Source organism: Pelodiscus sinensis, chromosome 22 (assembly GCF_052426305.1).
Source record: "Pelodiscus sinensis isolate ZL-2025 chromosome 22, ASM5242630v1, whole genome shotgun sequence".
Taxonomy (NCBI): domain Eukaryota; kingdom Metazoa; phylum Chordata; order Testudines; family Trionychidae; genus Pelodiscus; species Pelodiscus sinensis.
Window position 1 is genome coordinate 11,699,370 of NC_143073.1, and position 17,774 is coordinate 11,717,143.

The following is a 17,774-nucleotide window of genomic DNA, read 5'->3' on the forward strand; positions in this document are numbered from 1 at the left end:
ACCTGCCCCCCCACTCCCTATCCACCCAGTCCCCAACCCCGCTGCACCTGCGCCCCACTTCCAGGCCCCGAGCAACATCTATGAGCTGCTAAGCATCACTATGTCGTCGGTGGAAAGGGTTAATTCTCTCCAGGGTGGGGAGGGGCAGGATGCGGAGCATGGGGCACATCTGGGCTGGAAACACCCCTCGGAGCCTGGGGAGGGGATGCTCAGACCCCAGGTGGGGAAGTGGAGGAGACTGGGCACTGATCACAGCTTGCCTAGGCAGTGAGACATGGGGATGGGGGCAGCCATGACCAGGTGGAGCTTCTGCCAAACCCCCCCCCCCCCCCCCCACCCACACACACACACCCGGCGCCCGTACAGGCTCTGTCCTGATTGACAGACTCTGGCTCCATGTCCCAGGCGCAGCTCAGAGCCTGGGAATTCGGGGCGCCCCCTGGTGGGGCTGGTAGCAGCCGTGCTGAGCCGGTCTCAGTCAGGGAGGGACAGGTACAAATGGGAGCCACACCAGGCCCCCTGCCTGTCCCACTCTTGGGACACTGCAGCACCAGGATGCAGCTGAGGTTTCGGCTGGTTTTATTGGCACATTCAGGTCACTGGCACATGGATCAAGGCCAGCACTGGGCACCATGCCTGGCCAAGGGCAGGGGCGGGGGCTGGGACAGGGCAGAGAGCTGCAGGTTGTAAGCGTTGGAGGTTTTGGGGTCTGACTGGAGGACAGGGATTGGCCGGGGCCTTGTGGGTCTCATTGGAGGACTGGGATTGGCTGGATCCTGTCAGGTCAAGTCTCACTGGAAGGCAGGGATTGGCTGGGTCCTGGCAAACATCACTGGAGGTGGCACTGTAGGACAGGGATTGGCTGGGGCCTGGCAGGTATCAATGAAGGGTAGGGATTGGCTGGGGCCTGGCAGTGGCACTGCAGGGTTGGGATTGGCTGGGGCCTGGCAGATAGCACTGAAGGGCAAGGATTGGCTGGGGCCTGGCAGGTATCAATGAAGAGTGGGGATTGGCTGGGGCCCAGCAGATAGCACTGTAGGGCTGGGATTGGCTGGGGCCTGGTAGTGGCACTGTAGAGCTGGGATTAGCTGGGGCCTGCAGGTATCAATGAAGGGTGGGATTGGCTGGGGCCTGGCGATGGCACTGGAGGGCTGGGATTGGCTGGGGCCTGGCAGGTATCAATGAAGGGTGGGGATTGGCTGGGGCCTGGCGGTGGCACTGGAAGGCTGGGATTGGCTGGGGCCTGGCAGGTATCAATGAAGGGTGGGGATTGGCTGGGGCCTGGCGGGTATCAATGAAGGGTGGGATTGGCTGGGGCCTGGCGATGGCACTGGAGGGCTGGGATTGGCTGGGGCCTGGCAGGTATCAATGAAGGGTGGGGATTGGCTGGGGCCTGGCGGTGGCACTGGAGGGCTGGGATTGGCCAGGCTAGGGCCAGATGGGTGTCACTAGAGGGCAAGGAGCCATCAGGGCAAGGGCAGGGGCAAGGGCAGGGAGCTGTCAGGACCAGGCCATGTGTCCTGGCGGTTGTGGGGGCTCAGCCGCTTGCCACATTGGAAGTCTCTGTGGACGGGCTCTTGGAGACAGCGCAGACATGGAAAATACCTGTGGAAGAGAGAGAGAGTCAGGGGAGGGAGGGATGCCAGGGAAGCATCAGGGGGTGGGGAGGGGTAGAGGGCACAAGTGGGGTGGGCAGAGCAGGGGTAGATGGCAGGGCCTCTGCCCATTTAGCTGCTCCCCTCATCCCAGGGGCACTGTGGGGTATCCGTCAAACAGCCCTCCTCCTGAGGCCTCCCTGTAGGCCAGCACCCCTCAGTGCTGCTCGGGCCCCGGAGGGAGAGCCGTGCAGGGCAGTGGGAAGGAGGGAACAGCATATGTAGCTTCAGGCAGCCAGGATCTTGACTGGTGGGTGAGCAGGGAGCCCAGGCCTGGGATCCCTGGCATGGAAAGGGAGATGGAGTGCAGTGATGGGCCCCTAGGGGCCTGGACACACAGAGGGGAGCAGAGGAGGACCCCTCTGGAGCAGTTACCTGCCGAGAGGGTGAGGATGACGGCGATCCAGCCCAGGATGTAGGACCAGGAGAAGCGCCAGTCAGTGTAGCGCTTACCAAAGAAATTCACCGTCACACCAGTGTACACTGACAGCCCCAGCAAAGCAAAGAGACCTGCCGGGGGAGCAGAGGAGAGAGAGGGCTGAGCACCGACTCCACTCATCACATTCAGGCACCAGCAATGCAGGGCTGCCTGCTAGAACACCTCACGCCAATGCACTTGCATGCAGGGACCTGGCCTGGCGCGGCTCTGCTACGGGTGCCCGCCTCGGCACTACAGTGCTTGGACCTGGCACGTTGCGGTTCTGCAACACAGGGACCTGGCCCAACTCAGCACCGCAATGCTGGGACCTGGCCTGGCTCATGCAATGCTGGGACCTGGCACAGCTTAGCACCAATATGCAGGGACCCAGTGCAGCACTGCAATGCAGGACCTGGTGTGGCTCAGCACTACCCTGTGCTACTTTTACTGAGCATGACTGGCTATGGGGAGAAGTTCCCTCCCCCTCCCTGCCCCGTGTCTGGGCCTGTGAGTGGCTCCCCCTTTCGGAGCCCCCTGCCCTGTGCTGCTGGAATGCCAGGACAGTCACTGACATGATGGGATGCCCTCCCCACCCCCACCCCCACCCCAGCCAGCCCTGTCCCTAAAGACTCAGCCAAACCCTTCCTAGTGGCGCGGTAGGAGCTGTACCGGAGAGGCAGCTCCTGCCCCCACCCCAGGGCCATCCCCTCGCTGGGGCCATGGGGCTACTCTGAGCTGTTCCCCAGCCCTGCCCGTCCTGCCCCAGCCCTGTCACTCTCCCAGGCAGCTCCCTGGGGTAGCCATGGAGCCGGCACTCACCTAGCTCTGCTGCCCTCAGCCCCACACCCCACCCTCAACTCCTTGAGCTGTGCCCCCCGGCCCGAGTGCCCGTGGCCCCTGCCTGCACCCTTCTCCCAGAGCCAGGGGCCTGCCAGGAACCAGCCTGCCCAGAGCCCACCAGGCAGCTCCGTGGCTCCCTCTGCTGGACCCGGCTGGGAACGTTTTCCGACCCGGTTCGCTCCCGGCTCCTGCACCTGCCGCAAACCCTGAGCTGGGTCCCTCCTTCCAGCACGGCTGCATCCTGCCCCAGCCCCACAGGGGGATGGTCAGAGCGGCCCATCCAGCCCAGCCTCGGCTGAGGGCAGTGCCAGGTGTGCCTGAGCCACAGGGGGCGGGGAGGACCCAGCCGTGGCTAATCCACCCCCGCTGCCCCTGAAGCATCCCCAAGAGCAGGGCCAGATCAGCCCCACATCGGGCAGCCCAGCCATGGGACTTGCGCCCGAGAGCCACGCCAGGAATTATTCCAGGGCAGCGGGCGAACCGCCCAGCTACAACCAGACCCAAGCTGGCTTTGCGGGTGCTTCTCCATCCCAGCCTGGCCGCTTTCCCATCTCCTGCTGCCTGCCTGTGAGACCCCAGTCTCTTCTCCCACCGGCCGGTGGGAGGAGTCGTTCAAACGCTCCCCTCTGGGGGGCGCTGCCAACGCTGCCACTTGCCCACCGGGCACTGCTCCGTTCCCTAGCTGGCATAGATCCCGCTGGAGCTCCTCGCCCTCTGGGCCTACCCCTATGAGCCACCATGGCTGCCTGGGGGCCCCGGCCTGGCAGAGGGATGCCCTGAGAAATCAGAGAAGAGCTCAGCCTCCTTGGGTCTCTGCTGGCCCCATGGCACGGTATGGGATGGGCAGAGCAAGTGAGGGGGAGCCAGGACTCACACATGGCCTGCTGGACTGGGCAGCTCTTAGCCACTCTCAGCTCTGGTAGGGGTCCAGCCAGGCAGGGTTTTGAGAAAGCCCCCAGTTGCCTGAGACCCTGCCCCCCAGCCTGGCGACACAGCGAGGAAGGGCTACGCCTGCAGCGGCTTGGCCAGCTCCCAGCAGCTCTTCAGCCTCCACCTAGCCAGGCGAGGATCAGAGGGGACCCAGCACAGAGCCCCAGGCCACCCAGTGACGTGCGGCTGTGCCGGCAGTGGGAACTGGAGTCTGGCGCTAGCCAGAGCGAAGGGAGGGCTCAGAGGGGCCTTGCATCCTTGGGCCCCCCAGAGTCCCAACCTTCCTGGCCTGGCAGCTTTGGTCTGTTCTGACAGGTGGGGACAGTGTGCAGCCAATGGGCCGCGTGTGGGTCTGATGCTGGCTGCTGTGGGTGCACCTGGAGCTTCCTTTGCCAGCTGGACCAGATCGGCAGGGAGCCAAGTGGGCGGCGCTTACGCCCTGCGGTGGGGCTGGTCCCCCAGCTGCAGTGAGTCTCGGCTCTGCCTGCCAGCCCTGCACCCACCTGCCGAGTCCAACGGGGCGGTGCCCTCTGCCTGGATGATGGGGGTGGGACAGAGAGCAGGGGGCCAAGAAGGCATTAGAGGCCTTATTCTCTTCTTCCTGTCAACTCCTTTCCCATCTCTGCCCCTCCCTGCTGGCCTCTCCCCGGGTGCTAAGTGGGCTCTGATGTTCCACCCCAGAGGTGGCTGCATGTGAGTGGCACAGAAGGGGACCCCTGGATAATATGTAATGGGCTGAGGGGGGCTCTCTTGATAATGGGATGCCCATCTGTCATCTTGTAGACATTTCTCCCTTGCCTGTTGTTCCCACCCTGCCCTGCGGTGCCCATCCCACCCCACGGTGCCCATCCTGCCCCCATGGTGCCCATCCTGCTGGGCTGATGGTGCATCCCATCAGTCCTAATAATGCTCAGCACAGCCCCGCCCCCCTCCCCTTGGCGAGGCTGGGGCCCACATACCAGCGATCAGCAGGGTGATGCCGGCGGAGCGGGTCCGGGATGCCCTGGTGCTGCTGGAGAAGGCGGTGAGGCCCAGGATAATGCCCGCGAAGCAGGAGAGGATGGAGAGCAGCATGAATGCCCGGGTGGCATCCCAGAAGGCTGGAGGGAGGGACAGAGAGAGAGAGAGAGGAGCACTCCTTGGGACCCGGCGCTTGGAGATGGGCAACGGGAGCCGGCGCTCGTCCAAGGAGCAGGAGAGGAAAGGCCAGAGGAGGCGGCCAAAGGCAGAGCCAGTGGCTCCAGCACTCAGCAGAGTCTGTCGCTGCGCGGAGGGTGAGTGCTGGGCAGGACCGATGCAGAACTGAGAAACGCTGGGTCTGGGAGCCCCCTGCACAGCAAGCCAGTCCCCATGCAATCCCTGGGGTGAGGCCGTGGTCCCCTCTCTATTCCCTCCACGGCTGTGCCCTAGAGCGGTGTCTTCTTTACAGCAGGGATTGGGGGGCTGTAATAATGGGAGCTGTCCCCTGGACCGGCCCAGTGCCCCCTTGTTGGTGGGCAGGGACTCCCGGAGCCAGGTCCGATGGGGCCAGCAGTAGGGGGGCGGCTTGCACGGCCGCTAGGGCTGGTGTTCAGGAGGGCTCAGACACCTCAATCCGGGGCCAGACTTTCCAAGGAGCTCAGCCTTCCTCCCCCCACTTGGCAGGTCCACTGCTGATCAATGAGAATCTGACCCCGAATCCCCCCCTCCCACTTCCCAGCACCCGGAGCTGAACCCTGTGACGCCAATGAGAGTTTGCCTGAGCAGAGGCTCTGCAGGGAGAGGCAGGCACCTGAGGGTCGTGGGATGCTGAAGGCACAAAGTTGGCCACTGCTCAGAGACAAGCAGGGCCCCGGAGGGGGAGCAGAGGGACCTGAGGAATCAATGCAAACCCTAGGAGGGAGCCAGCAGAAGGAGCAGAATGGAGCCGGATGGCCAGGTACCTGGCAGGATGCGAGTGGCTGCATTTTGCATGAGCTGCATCCTAGATACGACCCGGAGAGTCGCTCCTGAAAATAAAGAATCACAGTGATGCGGCCTCTGAGAGAGACAAGGCTTTGGTGGGAACTAGGGTGCCCACGTGGGCCCCGTGTGGGTCTCCCAAGGGGCGGGGAAAGGGACTGGGAGTGGGGGATCCCAACGACGGCCCCCCCAAGGGGTATGTGTGACAAAGTGGGAATTTTCAGTAATATTGTTATGACGTCTATGTGTGCCTCAGTTTCCCTGTATGTTGCATTGCAACCTAGCTGGGAGAGGGGGTGGGGGAGGGCTGTATTCTCTTAGGGCAGGTGAAGAGACATGGATGTGAATGGCACCTGGCTGTCAGAAGAACTGGTCTTGGCCAAGGCCTGTATCCCTGGTGAATCCCAAAGGAGAACGGAAACTCCAGTCACCAGCTCATACACCCCCAGCCAGCAATGTCCCAGCCTCAGGGGAAGATGCATTTCCTGGCCTTGCTGCAGGGAAGCTGAGCACAGACCCCAGCTGAAGAACAAAGGTCTGGAGTCGGGGGGGGGGGGGAGTAGGGAGGAGGGAGAGTTGGCTGCTAGAAGGAGCTGAGGCTCTCACCTGGAAACTGCACAAGGCTGGGGGGGCACATAGAGACAGCCAGTGAGAGCCTGCTCGGCGGGGTCAATCCAGCTTAGCTGAGCTCTGGACTGGCCAGACTGGTCTGTGCTTTAACTTGCAGTTCGCAGGACTGACCTAAGGTCTCCCTGTGCTGGGTTCCAGCTGCAGGCCCTGCTCCATGTAGGAAGAGTGAGGCCACCTCAGGGGTCTGACCTACCAAAAGGATTCCGCCTAGAGACTGTTCCAAAGCTGGAGACAGAGCACTGATCCTGTGGCGCCGGGACAGCTGGTGGCAGCGGTGGGATGCTGAATGCACCAGTAGTATTTGCAGTAAGTGTCTTGCAGCAGTAAAACATGGGTACTTAAAGAACATAAGAATGGCCATACTGGGTCAGACCAACAGTCTATCCAGCCCAGTATCCTGTCTACCGACAGTGGCCAATGCCAAATGCCCCAGAGGGAGGGAACACAACAGGGAATCCTCACGTGATCCCTCCCCTGTCACCTACCTCCAGAGAAACAGAGGCTGGGGACACCATTCCCACCCATCCTGGCTAATAGCCATTGATGGACCTAACCTCCATGAATCTATCTAGCTCTTTTTTGAACCCTGTTAAAGTCTTAGCCTTCACCGCATCCTTTGGCAAGGAGTTCCACAGGTCGACTGTGTGCTCAGTGAAGACAAACTTCCTTTTGTTTGTTTTAAACCTGCTGTCTATTAATTTCATTTGGTGACCCCTAGTTCTTATATGGTGAGACTAAGTAAATAACTTTGCTTTATTCACTTTTTCCACAGCAGTCATGATTTTATAGATTTCTAACATATCCCCCCTTAACCTCCTCTTGTCTAAGATGAAAAGTCCAAGTCTTTTTAAACTCTCTTCACAAGCCAATTAGCCCATCATAAGATGGGATTTTCAGGTCTCCCCTCCACCTCGGTCTTCTCTCCTGAGCCTCCAGTCTCTCACTTCACTCCATCTCTCTCTCTCTCTCTCTCTCTCCTCCTCCTACTGCCTCCCTTTCTCTCTCTTAGCTCGCCTCTGCCTTCTGCCTCCCTCTTTCTCTTCTCCCCCGCCTGCCTCTCACTCTCCTGTTCTCTTCTCCTCCTCCTCCTGTCTCTCAATCTCTCTCCACTCTCCCCTGTCTCCATCAGGGATACATGCTTGTCCAGGCCCCATCCGTGCTGCATGGGGACTGCGGCGCCCAAACAGCCGCTTGCTCCCCCATGGCGGCCTGGCTGAGAGGCACAGAAGTCAGCCGAGCACCATGGCGGGAGGCAAAGGACGTGACTCAGGCAACAGCATCGCCCAGAGGGAACAGCCAGGGAGGCAACAGCGCCGCACAGAGGGAACAGCCAGCATTTCAGTGTTACAGAGGCACAGACACTGGGCAACTATATATATGACTAGGAGACATGGATATCAGGAGCAAATGCTAAGACTATGGAAGAGCTATCTCTCCTGAGAATGAAACAGTTTCTAAGGCATGTTCCTGCAGAGATCCAAAGATACATCCTAGATGGGTAGCCCAAAACCATGACAGAGGCTCTTTAAAGTTTGCAGGAACATCTGGAATACTTCCACCACTTTATGCAGAGGCTGGAGGGTGTCAATATGTGCAGAATGAAATCCAGCACTGTCCCATACCACACCTTCCATAACCTGATGATTTAGCTGCCCCAATTTAGCCAATTTGTTTTGTACTGTTTTCAGGGCTACCGGATTTACTATTCCAGTGCTCAATCCAGCGCCTTCCAGGATCACTCCTAAGTTGTTGTTGTTGGTTTTTGTTTTTTTTTTTGGCCTGTTGAATGCCTTCCTTATTCATCATCCAGGTGTTAAGTATGGCATTAGCCCATTTGCTACAGTTGGAATGCATTCGGGAAATATTAATATTTCATTTTAGGGTGACAAAATACTGAATAACCCCTGGTGAAAATACTACAAAATCCTCGGGCATAGCATGCCCCAGGAGAGTGGGTACTTCTGCTGGGTTAGTGGGTTCAGTAGAGAGATAATACTGAACAGTGCAGGAGTCAGCCGAGTGCCACGGCGGGAGGCAAACGATGTGACACAGGCAACAGCACCGCCCAGGGGGAACAGCCAGGGAGGTAACAGCACCACCCAGAGGGAACAGCCAGCATTTCAGCATTACAGAGTTACAGACATTGGGCTTCTATATATATGATATGAGACCTTTTCCAAACTCCTAATCATTTTTGTTGCCCTTTTCTGACCCTTTTCCAATGCCAATATATATTTTTTGAGCTGAGGCAACCACATCTGGACACAGTACTGAAGATGTGGGCTTACCATGGATTTATATAGAGGCATTGAAATATTTTCTGTCTTATTCTCTATCCCTTTTTTAATGATTCCTAACATTCTATTTGCTTTTTTGACAGCTGCTGCCCATTGAGTGGATGTTTTCAGAGAACTATCCACAATGACTCCAAGATCTCTCTCTTGTGTAGTTGTAGCTAAATGAATCCCCTCGTATTGTATGTACATTTGGGATTATTTTTTCCAATATGCATTGCTTTACATTTATCAACATTAAATTTTGTTTGCCATTTTGTTCACTTAGTTTGGTGAGATTTTTTTGAAGCTCTTCACAGTCTGCATCGGTCTTAATTATCTTGAGCAGTTTGGTATCATCTGCAGATTTTGCCACCTAACTGCTTACCCCTTTCTCTAGATCAGTGGTTCCCAAACTTTTTGGCATCACGCCTCCACCTTTTTGATTTTTGAGAAGCCCTCACCCCCCCCAGCACAACTTGGGGGGAGGGGCAGAATTGACTGGGGGCTGGGTTGGCTCATGCCCCCCCCCCAGGAATTTCTTCATGCCCGCCCAGGGGAGCACACACCCCAGTTTGGGAACCCATGATCTAAATCATTTATAAATAAGTTGAATAGGATTGGTCCCAGGACAGACCCTTGGTGGACCCCACTAGTTACCGCTTTCCATTCGGAAAACTTATAATTTATTCCTACCCTTTGTTTCCTGCCTTTTTACCAATCATCAATCCATGACAACTTACTTTACTTAAGATCCTTTGATGAGGGAACTTGTTAAAGGCTTTCTGGAAATCTAAGTATATTATATCCCCTGGATCCCCCTTGTCCATGTTTGTTGACCCCCTCAAAGAACTTTACTAGATTAGTAAGGAATGTTTTCCCTTTACAGAAACCGTGTTGACTTTCTCCCAACAAATTATGTTCATCGATGTGTCTGACAATTTTATTCTTTACTATAGTTTCAACTAATTTGCCCAGTACTGATGTTAGACTTACCAGTCTGTAATTGCCAGGATCACCTCTAGAGCCCTTTTTGAATACTGGCATCACGTTAGCTATCTTCCAGTCATTAGGTACGGAAGCTGATTTAAAGGCTTGTTTACAGGCTTGATTAAACGGAAACAGCAAGAAAGTGGTGTATAACCACCTCCCTGGGAAGAACATTGCAAACTGTGCAGGGAGAGAGGGTCAAGTGCCAGGAAACTCAACAAGGTACAGCTGATTGCATGGCTGGAGAAGGACAATCAAACCAAGAAGAAGATTCAAGATCTAAGTAGAGTTCTAAGAGGGTCCATGGGTGACCAAGGCAGCAGCAAATCATTCTTGCGACCTGGTTCCCCATGGACAGTGGCAGGAATGAGAGCGGAGGGCGAAGGGCCTAGCAGACTGTGGCAATCTGCAGAAGCATGAGGAAGAACTTGGAGAAGCAGTGAAAGCATGAACTGGCGATGGAGATGCAGAAGGACAAGAGGACCCACCAAGAGGTAAGTCGAGAAAGACACCAAGCTGTCAATTCCACAGGGAACCTGCACACCCAATTGTTACCCCCGTGTAAGGGGAAGGGATATAGACACCTACTTCACTGCCTTTGAGAAGGGTTATGATTTGAACCTGTGGTTGGCCCTTTGGACGGCTCTGCTATCTCACTCCCTTACTTGGTCCCAAAGCCATAGAGGTGTACACCCAGAAGCAAGGTGCTGATACTGGGTGTGAACTACAAAGAGTTCAAAAATCTCTATTCCTTAGGACAGTGTTTCCCAATTTGATCTGGCCACGGAACCCTTTGCAGCTTCAAAGAATTTCAAGGAACCCTAAGGTTGCCAGGGTAAAATTTGTTGACCAAAAAAAGAAAAGAAAAAATAGACCCGCCAAGTCCTGCTGCAATTTGTTGAGCAAAAAAAAAGGTTCTGTCTCTTTAAGAGGGGGTGGGGGAGTTCTCGCAGAACCATTACTTCCACTAAGCACCAAATAGGAAACACCGCATTAGAAGGTCTCAGAGGGTGTTAGTCTGTAACTTTAAAAACAATTACGGGTCCTGTGGCACCTTAGGCTACGTCTAGACTGCATCCCTCTGTCAACGGAGGGATGCAAATCAAGCACGTCGAAATTGGAAATGAAGCTGGGATTTGAATATCTCACACCTCATTAGCATAAACATGGCCGCCGCTTATTTTTTAAATGGAGTTTTTTTGAAAAAACCCAGCAGTCTAGACGCGGATCTGTTGAAAATAAACCCTTTTTCAACAGATCCTGTATCCCTCAAAAAATGAGGTTTGCAGGATCTGTCAAAGATTTATTTTTGACAGATCTGCGTCTAGACTACCATTTTTTTTGAAAACACTCCGTTTTGAAAAAAAGTGGCAGCCATGTTTGTGCTAATGAGGCATGGGATATTTAAATCCCGGCTTCATTAGCAATTTTGATGTGCCTAATCTATATCTCTCTGTCGACAGAGAGGTGTAGTCTAGACACACCCTCACAAGACTAACAAAAATATATAGAATCGTGAGCTTTCATGGGAAAAACCCACTTATTGGCCAAATCCAACAGTCTCTACGACAAAGGATAAATGGACAAAAATCAGACATCAGAAATGGAAACACACATAAATCTGTAGTGGAACATTTTAACCTACTTGGTCACTCAATCATGGATTTAAAAGTAGCCATTCTTCTACAAAGGAATTTCACTTAGCAATTACAGAGAGAGTCTGCAGAATTGGAATTCCGCTACAAATTTGATACTGTTACCCTGGGCTTGAAGAAAGACATTAATTGGTTGGCACATTACGAAGCCAATTTCTCCTGCCTTTAACAATCGCATTTCCACATCAAAAGCCATGAATTGGTCACATTCAGCCTCATTAACATGGGTCCTACAATTGACAGGTAATTCTGCTGTATCTTGATTTCTGTTATTTCCACTCTAACTCATCTGATGAATAGTAATAGAGAGGTAGCTGTGTTAGTCTGATCTTGCAAAAACAAAAGGACAAACTATGTAGCTCTTTAAAGACTAACAAGATGGTTTAATAGGTGATGAGCTTTCGTGGGCCAGACCCACTTCCATCTTGTTAGTCTTTATAGTGCTACATAGTTTTTCCTTTTGTTTTTGCAAGATCAAACTAACACGGCTACCTCTCTATTAGTATTCAACATGCAAGGCACTACATTTAGCCATTTGGAATGGAAATCCATCAACCATATGAAAAAAAAAACCACTTGCACAGATCTGAGGAAGTGGGTCTGGCCCATGAAAGCGCTTCACCTATTAAACCATCTTGTTAGTCTTTAAAGTGCTACACAGTTTTTTCTTTCATCTGTTGAAGTGGGTTTTACTCACGGAAGCTCATGATATTTTGCTTAGTCTCTCAGGTGCCACAGGACCACTCATTGTTTCTAGTGCTTAGGTTTGACTGAACACCTGGGGCTTATAGGAAAAGGGCTTGGGGTGAGCCAAAGACCCAGAGTGTGACCCTGTATGAAGCCACCCCTCTGCTGGGAGAATCTCCACTAATATGGGGGAGCTGTCCCGACACTGAGCATTTAAGTAACCTGAGTGTGCTCTGTCCCCAGGAGATGAAAATGTGATCAGCGCCGAGGAAGCTGGGGGTTCAGTCTAGAGCAGTGGTCCCCAACGCGGTGCCCGTGGGCGCCATGGCGCCCACCGGGCCATTTCTGTGCGCCCGCCAAGTGATCACCAGCCCCGTCCCCGGGCACGTGGTGCATGGGCGGCCCCGGCCCCTGGGCGCACAGCATATGGGTGGCCCCGCCCCCGGGTGCACAGCGCAAGGGCTGTGCCGGCCCCGAGCATGCAGCGTATGAGTGTCCCAGACACTGGACACATGGCACAGGAGCGGCATTGACCCCAGGAATGCGGCGCATGGGTGGCCCCACCCCCGGGTGCCCAGCGCATGAGTAGCCCCACACCCGGGCGCCTAGCAGCCCCAAAAGGTTGGGGACCACTGGTCTAGAGGCTGTGTAGCTTACCCTGGAGGAAGAGACCTCCTTGGGGGTCTGGCCCATGGAAAGGTTCCTCCTAGAGCTTGGGGAGTAGCCTGGATCCAGTGGATCCCTCATAGCTGGAAAGGGATCAACGGTGACTGCAAGGGTGGGGTCCCAGTGAGGGCTCCCCAAGGGGCAGAGAGTGGGGGGAGCCCCAGGGGCAAGGAGCAAATTTACACGTGAGCCCCCCCCCCCCCAAGGCAGCAAGAGAAACACACAGAGAAGCATCAGCAGCTTCTACCCCACTGCTCCAAGCTGGGGGCTCGGGGGCCAAGTAGACCCATGAGGATTCCTTGCCGCTGGTCGCTCCAGGTCACCCCGGCTCCGTTTTTATTTGGATTCAGACCCAGCAAGATTCTCTGTCATGTGACACTGGCCAGCGGCGTCATGCTGCTCTCCCGGTGCCGGCGCTCTTGTGCCCAAGCCTCTGGGGGCAGACGCTAGCCATGCAAGCCCCGGGAGATTTCCATCCGTTGCAGATTGGCCTCCCCTGCCTTGGGTGACAGCTGCCATCCTGGGTCCTCCCAGAGAATCAAGCCTGCACCCTCCCTGCCCCTTGCACCCTCAAGCAGCCTGAACAGACTCAGACCCTGTACCCTAAAGTGGGCACTGCCATGTCTTCGTGTGACACACTCCCTGGTCCCACCCTCATGGTGCAGGGTCAGTGGCAGTCCCGGCCCGGAAGACCACGAGCCGGGAAAGGAGGCAGGGGGCTTTCTTATCTCCACCCCCACCTCCCTGGGACGGGCCAGTTCTCAGTGTCCCTCTCCAGAATTTTCCACTAGCCAGCGATAGGCCAGCTTGGTAGCTCAGCGGGGGCCAGTGCTGTGAAGCCGCTGGGCTCTTTATAGGCTCAATGGAAACTCTGCCTCCTGATCGGAGAGAAGGGAGCTGGGGTATGGCTGCGACCGCCCCAGAGCCCCCCTCTCCCCCCCAGGGCTGATCCTTCTCCGGTCTCCCTGCCTCATGTAGCAAGCCAGTGCTGGGGAAGGTCAGACCCTGAGCCCAGGCCGGAGCTGACAAGATCAGGAGAGGCCAGACCTGGGCTTTCGGGGCTGCCGGACGGTGGTATCAGGCCCCACTTTGTCCTGTCCATATTATGAGGCCAGGACCTACATCAATCAGAGCTGCCTCAGTGGGACGTGCGGATGCTGCACTGTCAGCTCCACTGCACACCCCTGGCATGGGGGCGAGAGCCGGGTCCCCCCGCCTCAGTGCACAGGGAACCTCCACAGCCGGTGGCCAAGGCAGGCTGCAGCCACCAGAGGGCAGTCGCGCTCCCACAAACCAGACGCCAGGAAGCCAGGCAAGGGCTGTCCTGGAGAAGCCCTTTAGGGGAGTCAACCCATGAGGCAGGGCAGGATAATCAGTTCATCTCAGTGCAGTGTCTCTGCCCAGGACCAGGGCAAACAGGCTCCTGGAGCCAATCCGGGCTAAGTGCTCCAGACCAAGCTGGCAGGAGGCAGACTGAGCTGGACCCGCCTGGGTGCCCCAATCTGTACTTCCACACGTCACGGCCCTTTTGGTCCCGCAGCCACCACCCTCTTTTCCTCTGCCCCACCTTGGGGGCAGCCCCAGGCGCGCTGCTCACCGATGCTGATGGTGTGGGGGTGGCACTTGCCCCCTACGCAGAACCTCCAGAGCCCCTGGTTGCTCAAGTTCCCTGAGTAGCGATACTGCATCCAGAAGTCGGTCGCTGTGGCAACAATGAGAAGGACCAGGCCCGAGACCGCACACAACAGCCCGCCTCCCATCAAGGTGTACATGGCTGGCAGCTTGCAGGTCCTGCAGTTCAGTGGGGCTTTTCTCCTGCACGGGGACAAGAGGAGACTGGGCCTCCTAGGAGAAGGCCCAGCAGAGAGTTACCACTGACTGGGCTGTGCAGCTGTCACGTCTGCTGTGCTTTCTGGCACACTGACCTGAGGAACTCCCTGCTGCAGGAGTTGCATAGCCACTATGGGTGGATTTCAAAGGAGGCAGGGGAATTCTTTGCAAGTACCTGAGTAAGTCAGTCCCATGCTTCAGAGCATGAGCATTATGTAAGGGTCAGGAGGGAATGCCCCCCACCACCACTGTAACATTATATGTGCAGTCGTGGAGTCAGGGTGCGGAGGTCCAGGCCCTGCTCTTACCTGGAAGGGACGAGGCTTCTGCTGACTGCAGAAGAGTGAGACTGAATGAGGTGATTGCCTGACCTGGCATGGGAAGAGGTGGGATACGAAATGGACTGAGCCCCTGATCCGGAGCCTGGGTCGCGGACTAGATGGACCGTGGTTCTGATCCAGTCTGGCAGTCCCTCTGAGACAGCGCTTGGAAGCAACAAACCCACTGGGGCTCAGTCTATTCCGGAGCTTGGTGCATTACACAGCCAGGCTGGCTGCTCCTCCCAGTGCCAGGGAGGCTGCGTGAAGCATGCCCCCCTCCTGGTAGGAGTCAGCCAAGCAGCATGGGGCCCCATGCCCCAGATTGCCAGAGGTAGGGGCAGAAGATCCCACCCACAGTGATGGGATCGGCCTGACAGCAGATGCCTCCTGCTGGCAATGACGTGCAGGGACATGGGATGGGGCGCTGGGGGCATCTGCTGCGTCAGGCAAACGGGGCCTTTTGTTCCCAACAATGAGCAGAGCTTGTGATGTTTCCACAGCCAGAAGAGACCCAGCTGAGTCAGAGCTGGTGTCAAAAGGGCACCCTGGTGCTGGGCTGGGACGAGCCTCCGTGGGGAGGGGCATTCAGACCCAAACCGAATCAGCAGAACTGATGGTGCGAGGGGGCTGGCGGGGGGCAGGAGTGAGGCGCAGGTCAGAGCAGCCCTGGGGACCTTGCGCAGGGTAGGTCCCTCCTCACCTTCGCCTGGGTCAGAGCCTGTGGCAGAGGAGTCAGCTTTGACCAGAGCTCCTGCCTGGGAGATGCCCGAGGGAAGCAGGATTCCTCCTGTTCCCCCAGACTGCCCGGGGCATGGCCTGCAAGCCTGCCAGGAGCTCTGGTGAATGCCCAGCGGGCAGATGTTGCAATGGCCCGTGTTGCTTAGCTACCCCAGGAGACACCCCAAGCACCAGACGTGGCACCAGCACAGGGCAATGGTCGGAAGGAGGGTGCCAAACTGGCTGCTACGTCGGACTAGCTGGGCTGGACCCCGTGAGCAGTGAGTGCTGGGGCGGTGGCCATACCTCAAACTGGCCCCTGGAACCGTTGCCCCAAGCCCCGGCCCTGGCCCAAGGCCCGGTCCGTTCTGGGCTGGCATCGTTGCTCAGCTGGCAGCAGGAGCCAGGTGCTCTGGGGTGACGGAAGCTTTGCCCAGATAGATGCGTTCTCGGAGGATAGACCGCTCCAGGGACCATGCAGTGCGCTCCTTGTTGGAGAATCTCGGGGGCACCGCCCGGGGCCAGAGCCAGGCAACCCTGATTCCAGCGGAAACCTTCCTGGGCCTGACAGAAGGAGCGTCTCCACTGTGGGTGCAGCAGCTGGGCCCCCGCTGGCTTCCCTTGAGCTAGAAGCAGCGTGCTGACAGCTCAGACCCAGCCACGCCCAGGGGGTGGGGGAGTTAACTCAGGCAGCGCATCTACACTGTGACTTTTACTGTTGCTTAGCTCTTTACTGCCCTGGGGGGCACAAGCCACCCCCCGTGTCCCCTCTTTATGGGGTATCAGGTTGGGGAGTGGGTCAGAACGGGGGCTCAGTGTCAGAGGTTGGCAGGTCTCCACACTGCTTCTCAAAGTTCACTGCAGCGAGAGCCCAGGACAGCCCATGGTCTGTTAAGGACATGTCTCCTCAGCGGGAGGGAGATGCCAGCGGCTCTCCAGAGAAGGGCGGGGGTAGGAGCCACAGCAGCAGGGACGTCCCTTCCCGAGAGCTGGGGGCAGAGGCAGTAGCCAAAGTGGGGGCCGCCCCTGGACTAGAGTTGGGGGGCAGGAACAGCTGCCACAGGGAGCCACCCTCTGACTTGAGGGGGAGCAGAGGCACCAGCCTTGGGGAGCCACCACTGACCTGAGGCAGGTTGGGGGAACCGGGCACAAGAAACTGCCCCCAGACCTGAGGGTGGCAGAGCTTAGAGGCCTGTGAGACAGAGGCTGAGCAAAGTGGAGGTAGCAGCCAGCAGCCCAGACATGGTTCTTTGGTCTCATGGCCCAGCCACCCGCCTCCGGGGCTTCTTACAGCCCTCCACCTGGAGCCCTGCTCAGCTCGCTCATGGAGTCACAGGTGGACTGGAGGCCCCAGAGCTACGACCCATGGGGGCAACTGCCCCCGCCCACCTCTAGGGTGCCCCGATTACACCTCCAGCTGTCTCCTCACTCCAGCAAGGAAGCTGAAAGGCTAAATTCCCATTTCATTCCATGCAGCAAAGCCAGAGGATAGACAGACAGATAGACAGATCGGGAGGGTGGGTGGGTGGGGATGGACAGATAGGCAGCCAGATGCATTGAGGAGTCACAGCGGGGAGAAATTAGAGCTGTTAGAGAGGAACTAAAGTAATTTACCTTCAGTGGTGGCCGGTGGGAGAGGCCATGGCTAATGAGGGCTGACAAGTTGTTCAGTCGATTAACTCCGGCTTTTTCTGCAGCTGTATTGTGTTCTTGGGGATCTGTTGGAGGCAGCGAGGGCGGGGTGCTGGGGGGGACAGGGCTTTTATAGAGTTACCCCACCCTGATCCTCTTTGCTTCATTGTCCGGGGGATGACAAAAGGCCCACAATAGGGTGGAAGCATCTCGCAGCTGCTGGCTCTGGCCTCCAGCAGCTCCAGCCCTGCCGTTCTGCTGATGCAGGGAGCCACTGGCCCTGGGTGCGGGGGCAGGGAGGGAGCCGCGTTCTTTCATGAGGGGCTAATCAGAGCAATTTCTGCACCCCCAGCCCACTGGGGAGACGTTCCTCTCCTGTGGGGGGAGGCTCCAGCGTGGCTGGGGGCACTGAGTGATGGCGGGTGTTTACTTTTAAATAAAGGAATGAAAAGAAAAAATAGAGGAGGAAAGGAATAAGCCAAGGAAGGTGACTGTCCAGCCAGGATGTGTGGGGTGGCAGGGACTGAGGGAAGGGAAAACCAATTTTCTGAAAGATTTTGATTAACTCTATGTGTGCCTCAGTTTCCCTT

General features: G+C 56.7%; 1 protein-coding gene and 1 long non-coding RNA gene across 3 annotated transcripts; one reads left to right on the plus strand and one right to left on the minus strand.

The window, feature by feature from the left end:
* Window positions 1-324: 324 nt before the first annotated feature.
* Window positions 325-17,278, minus strand: LOC102450536 (lens fiber membrane intrinsic protein-like). 2 transcript variants are annotated; one of them, XM_006115209.5, is made up of 5 exons: window positions 17,167-17,278; window positions 14,283-14,530; window positions 4,803-4,943; window positions 2,031-2,165; window positions 325-1,605 (listed from the first exon to the last, which is right to left on the minus strand). In XM_006115209.5, the coding sequence occupies exons 2-5, from the start codon at window positions 14,455-14,457 to the stop codon at window positions 1,538-1,540; spliced, it is 519 nt and encodes a 172-aa protein (XP_006115271.1). In that variant the 5' UTR covers window positions 14,458-14,530; window positions 17,167-17,278; the 3' UTR covers window positions 325-1,537. The 2 variants fall into 2 exon arrangements, with proteins under 2 accessions (XP_006115271.1, XP_075764271.2); XM_075908156.2 differs by lacking the exon at window positions 325-1,605 and having other exon boundaries at window positions 1,637-2,165.
* On the plus strand, window positions 4,938-8,957 carry LOC142819663 (uncharacterized). Its single transcript, XR_012897524.2, has 4 exons — window positions 4,938-5,117; window positions 5,543-6,319; window positions 6,553-6,720; window positions 8,795-8,957. It is a non-coding gene; the product is annotated as an uncharacterized LOC142819663 (long non-coding RNA).
* Window positions 17,279-17,774: the final 496 nt, after the last annotated feature.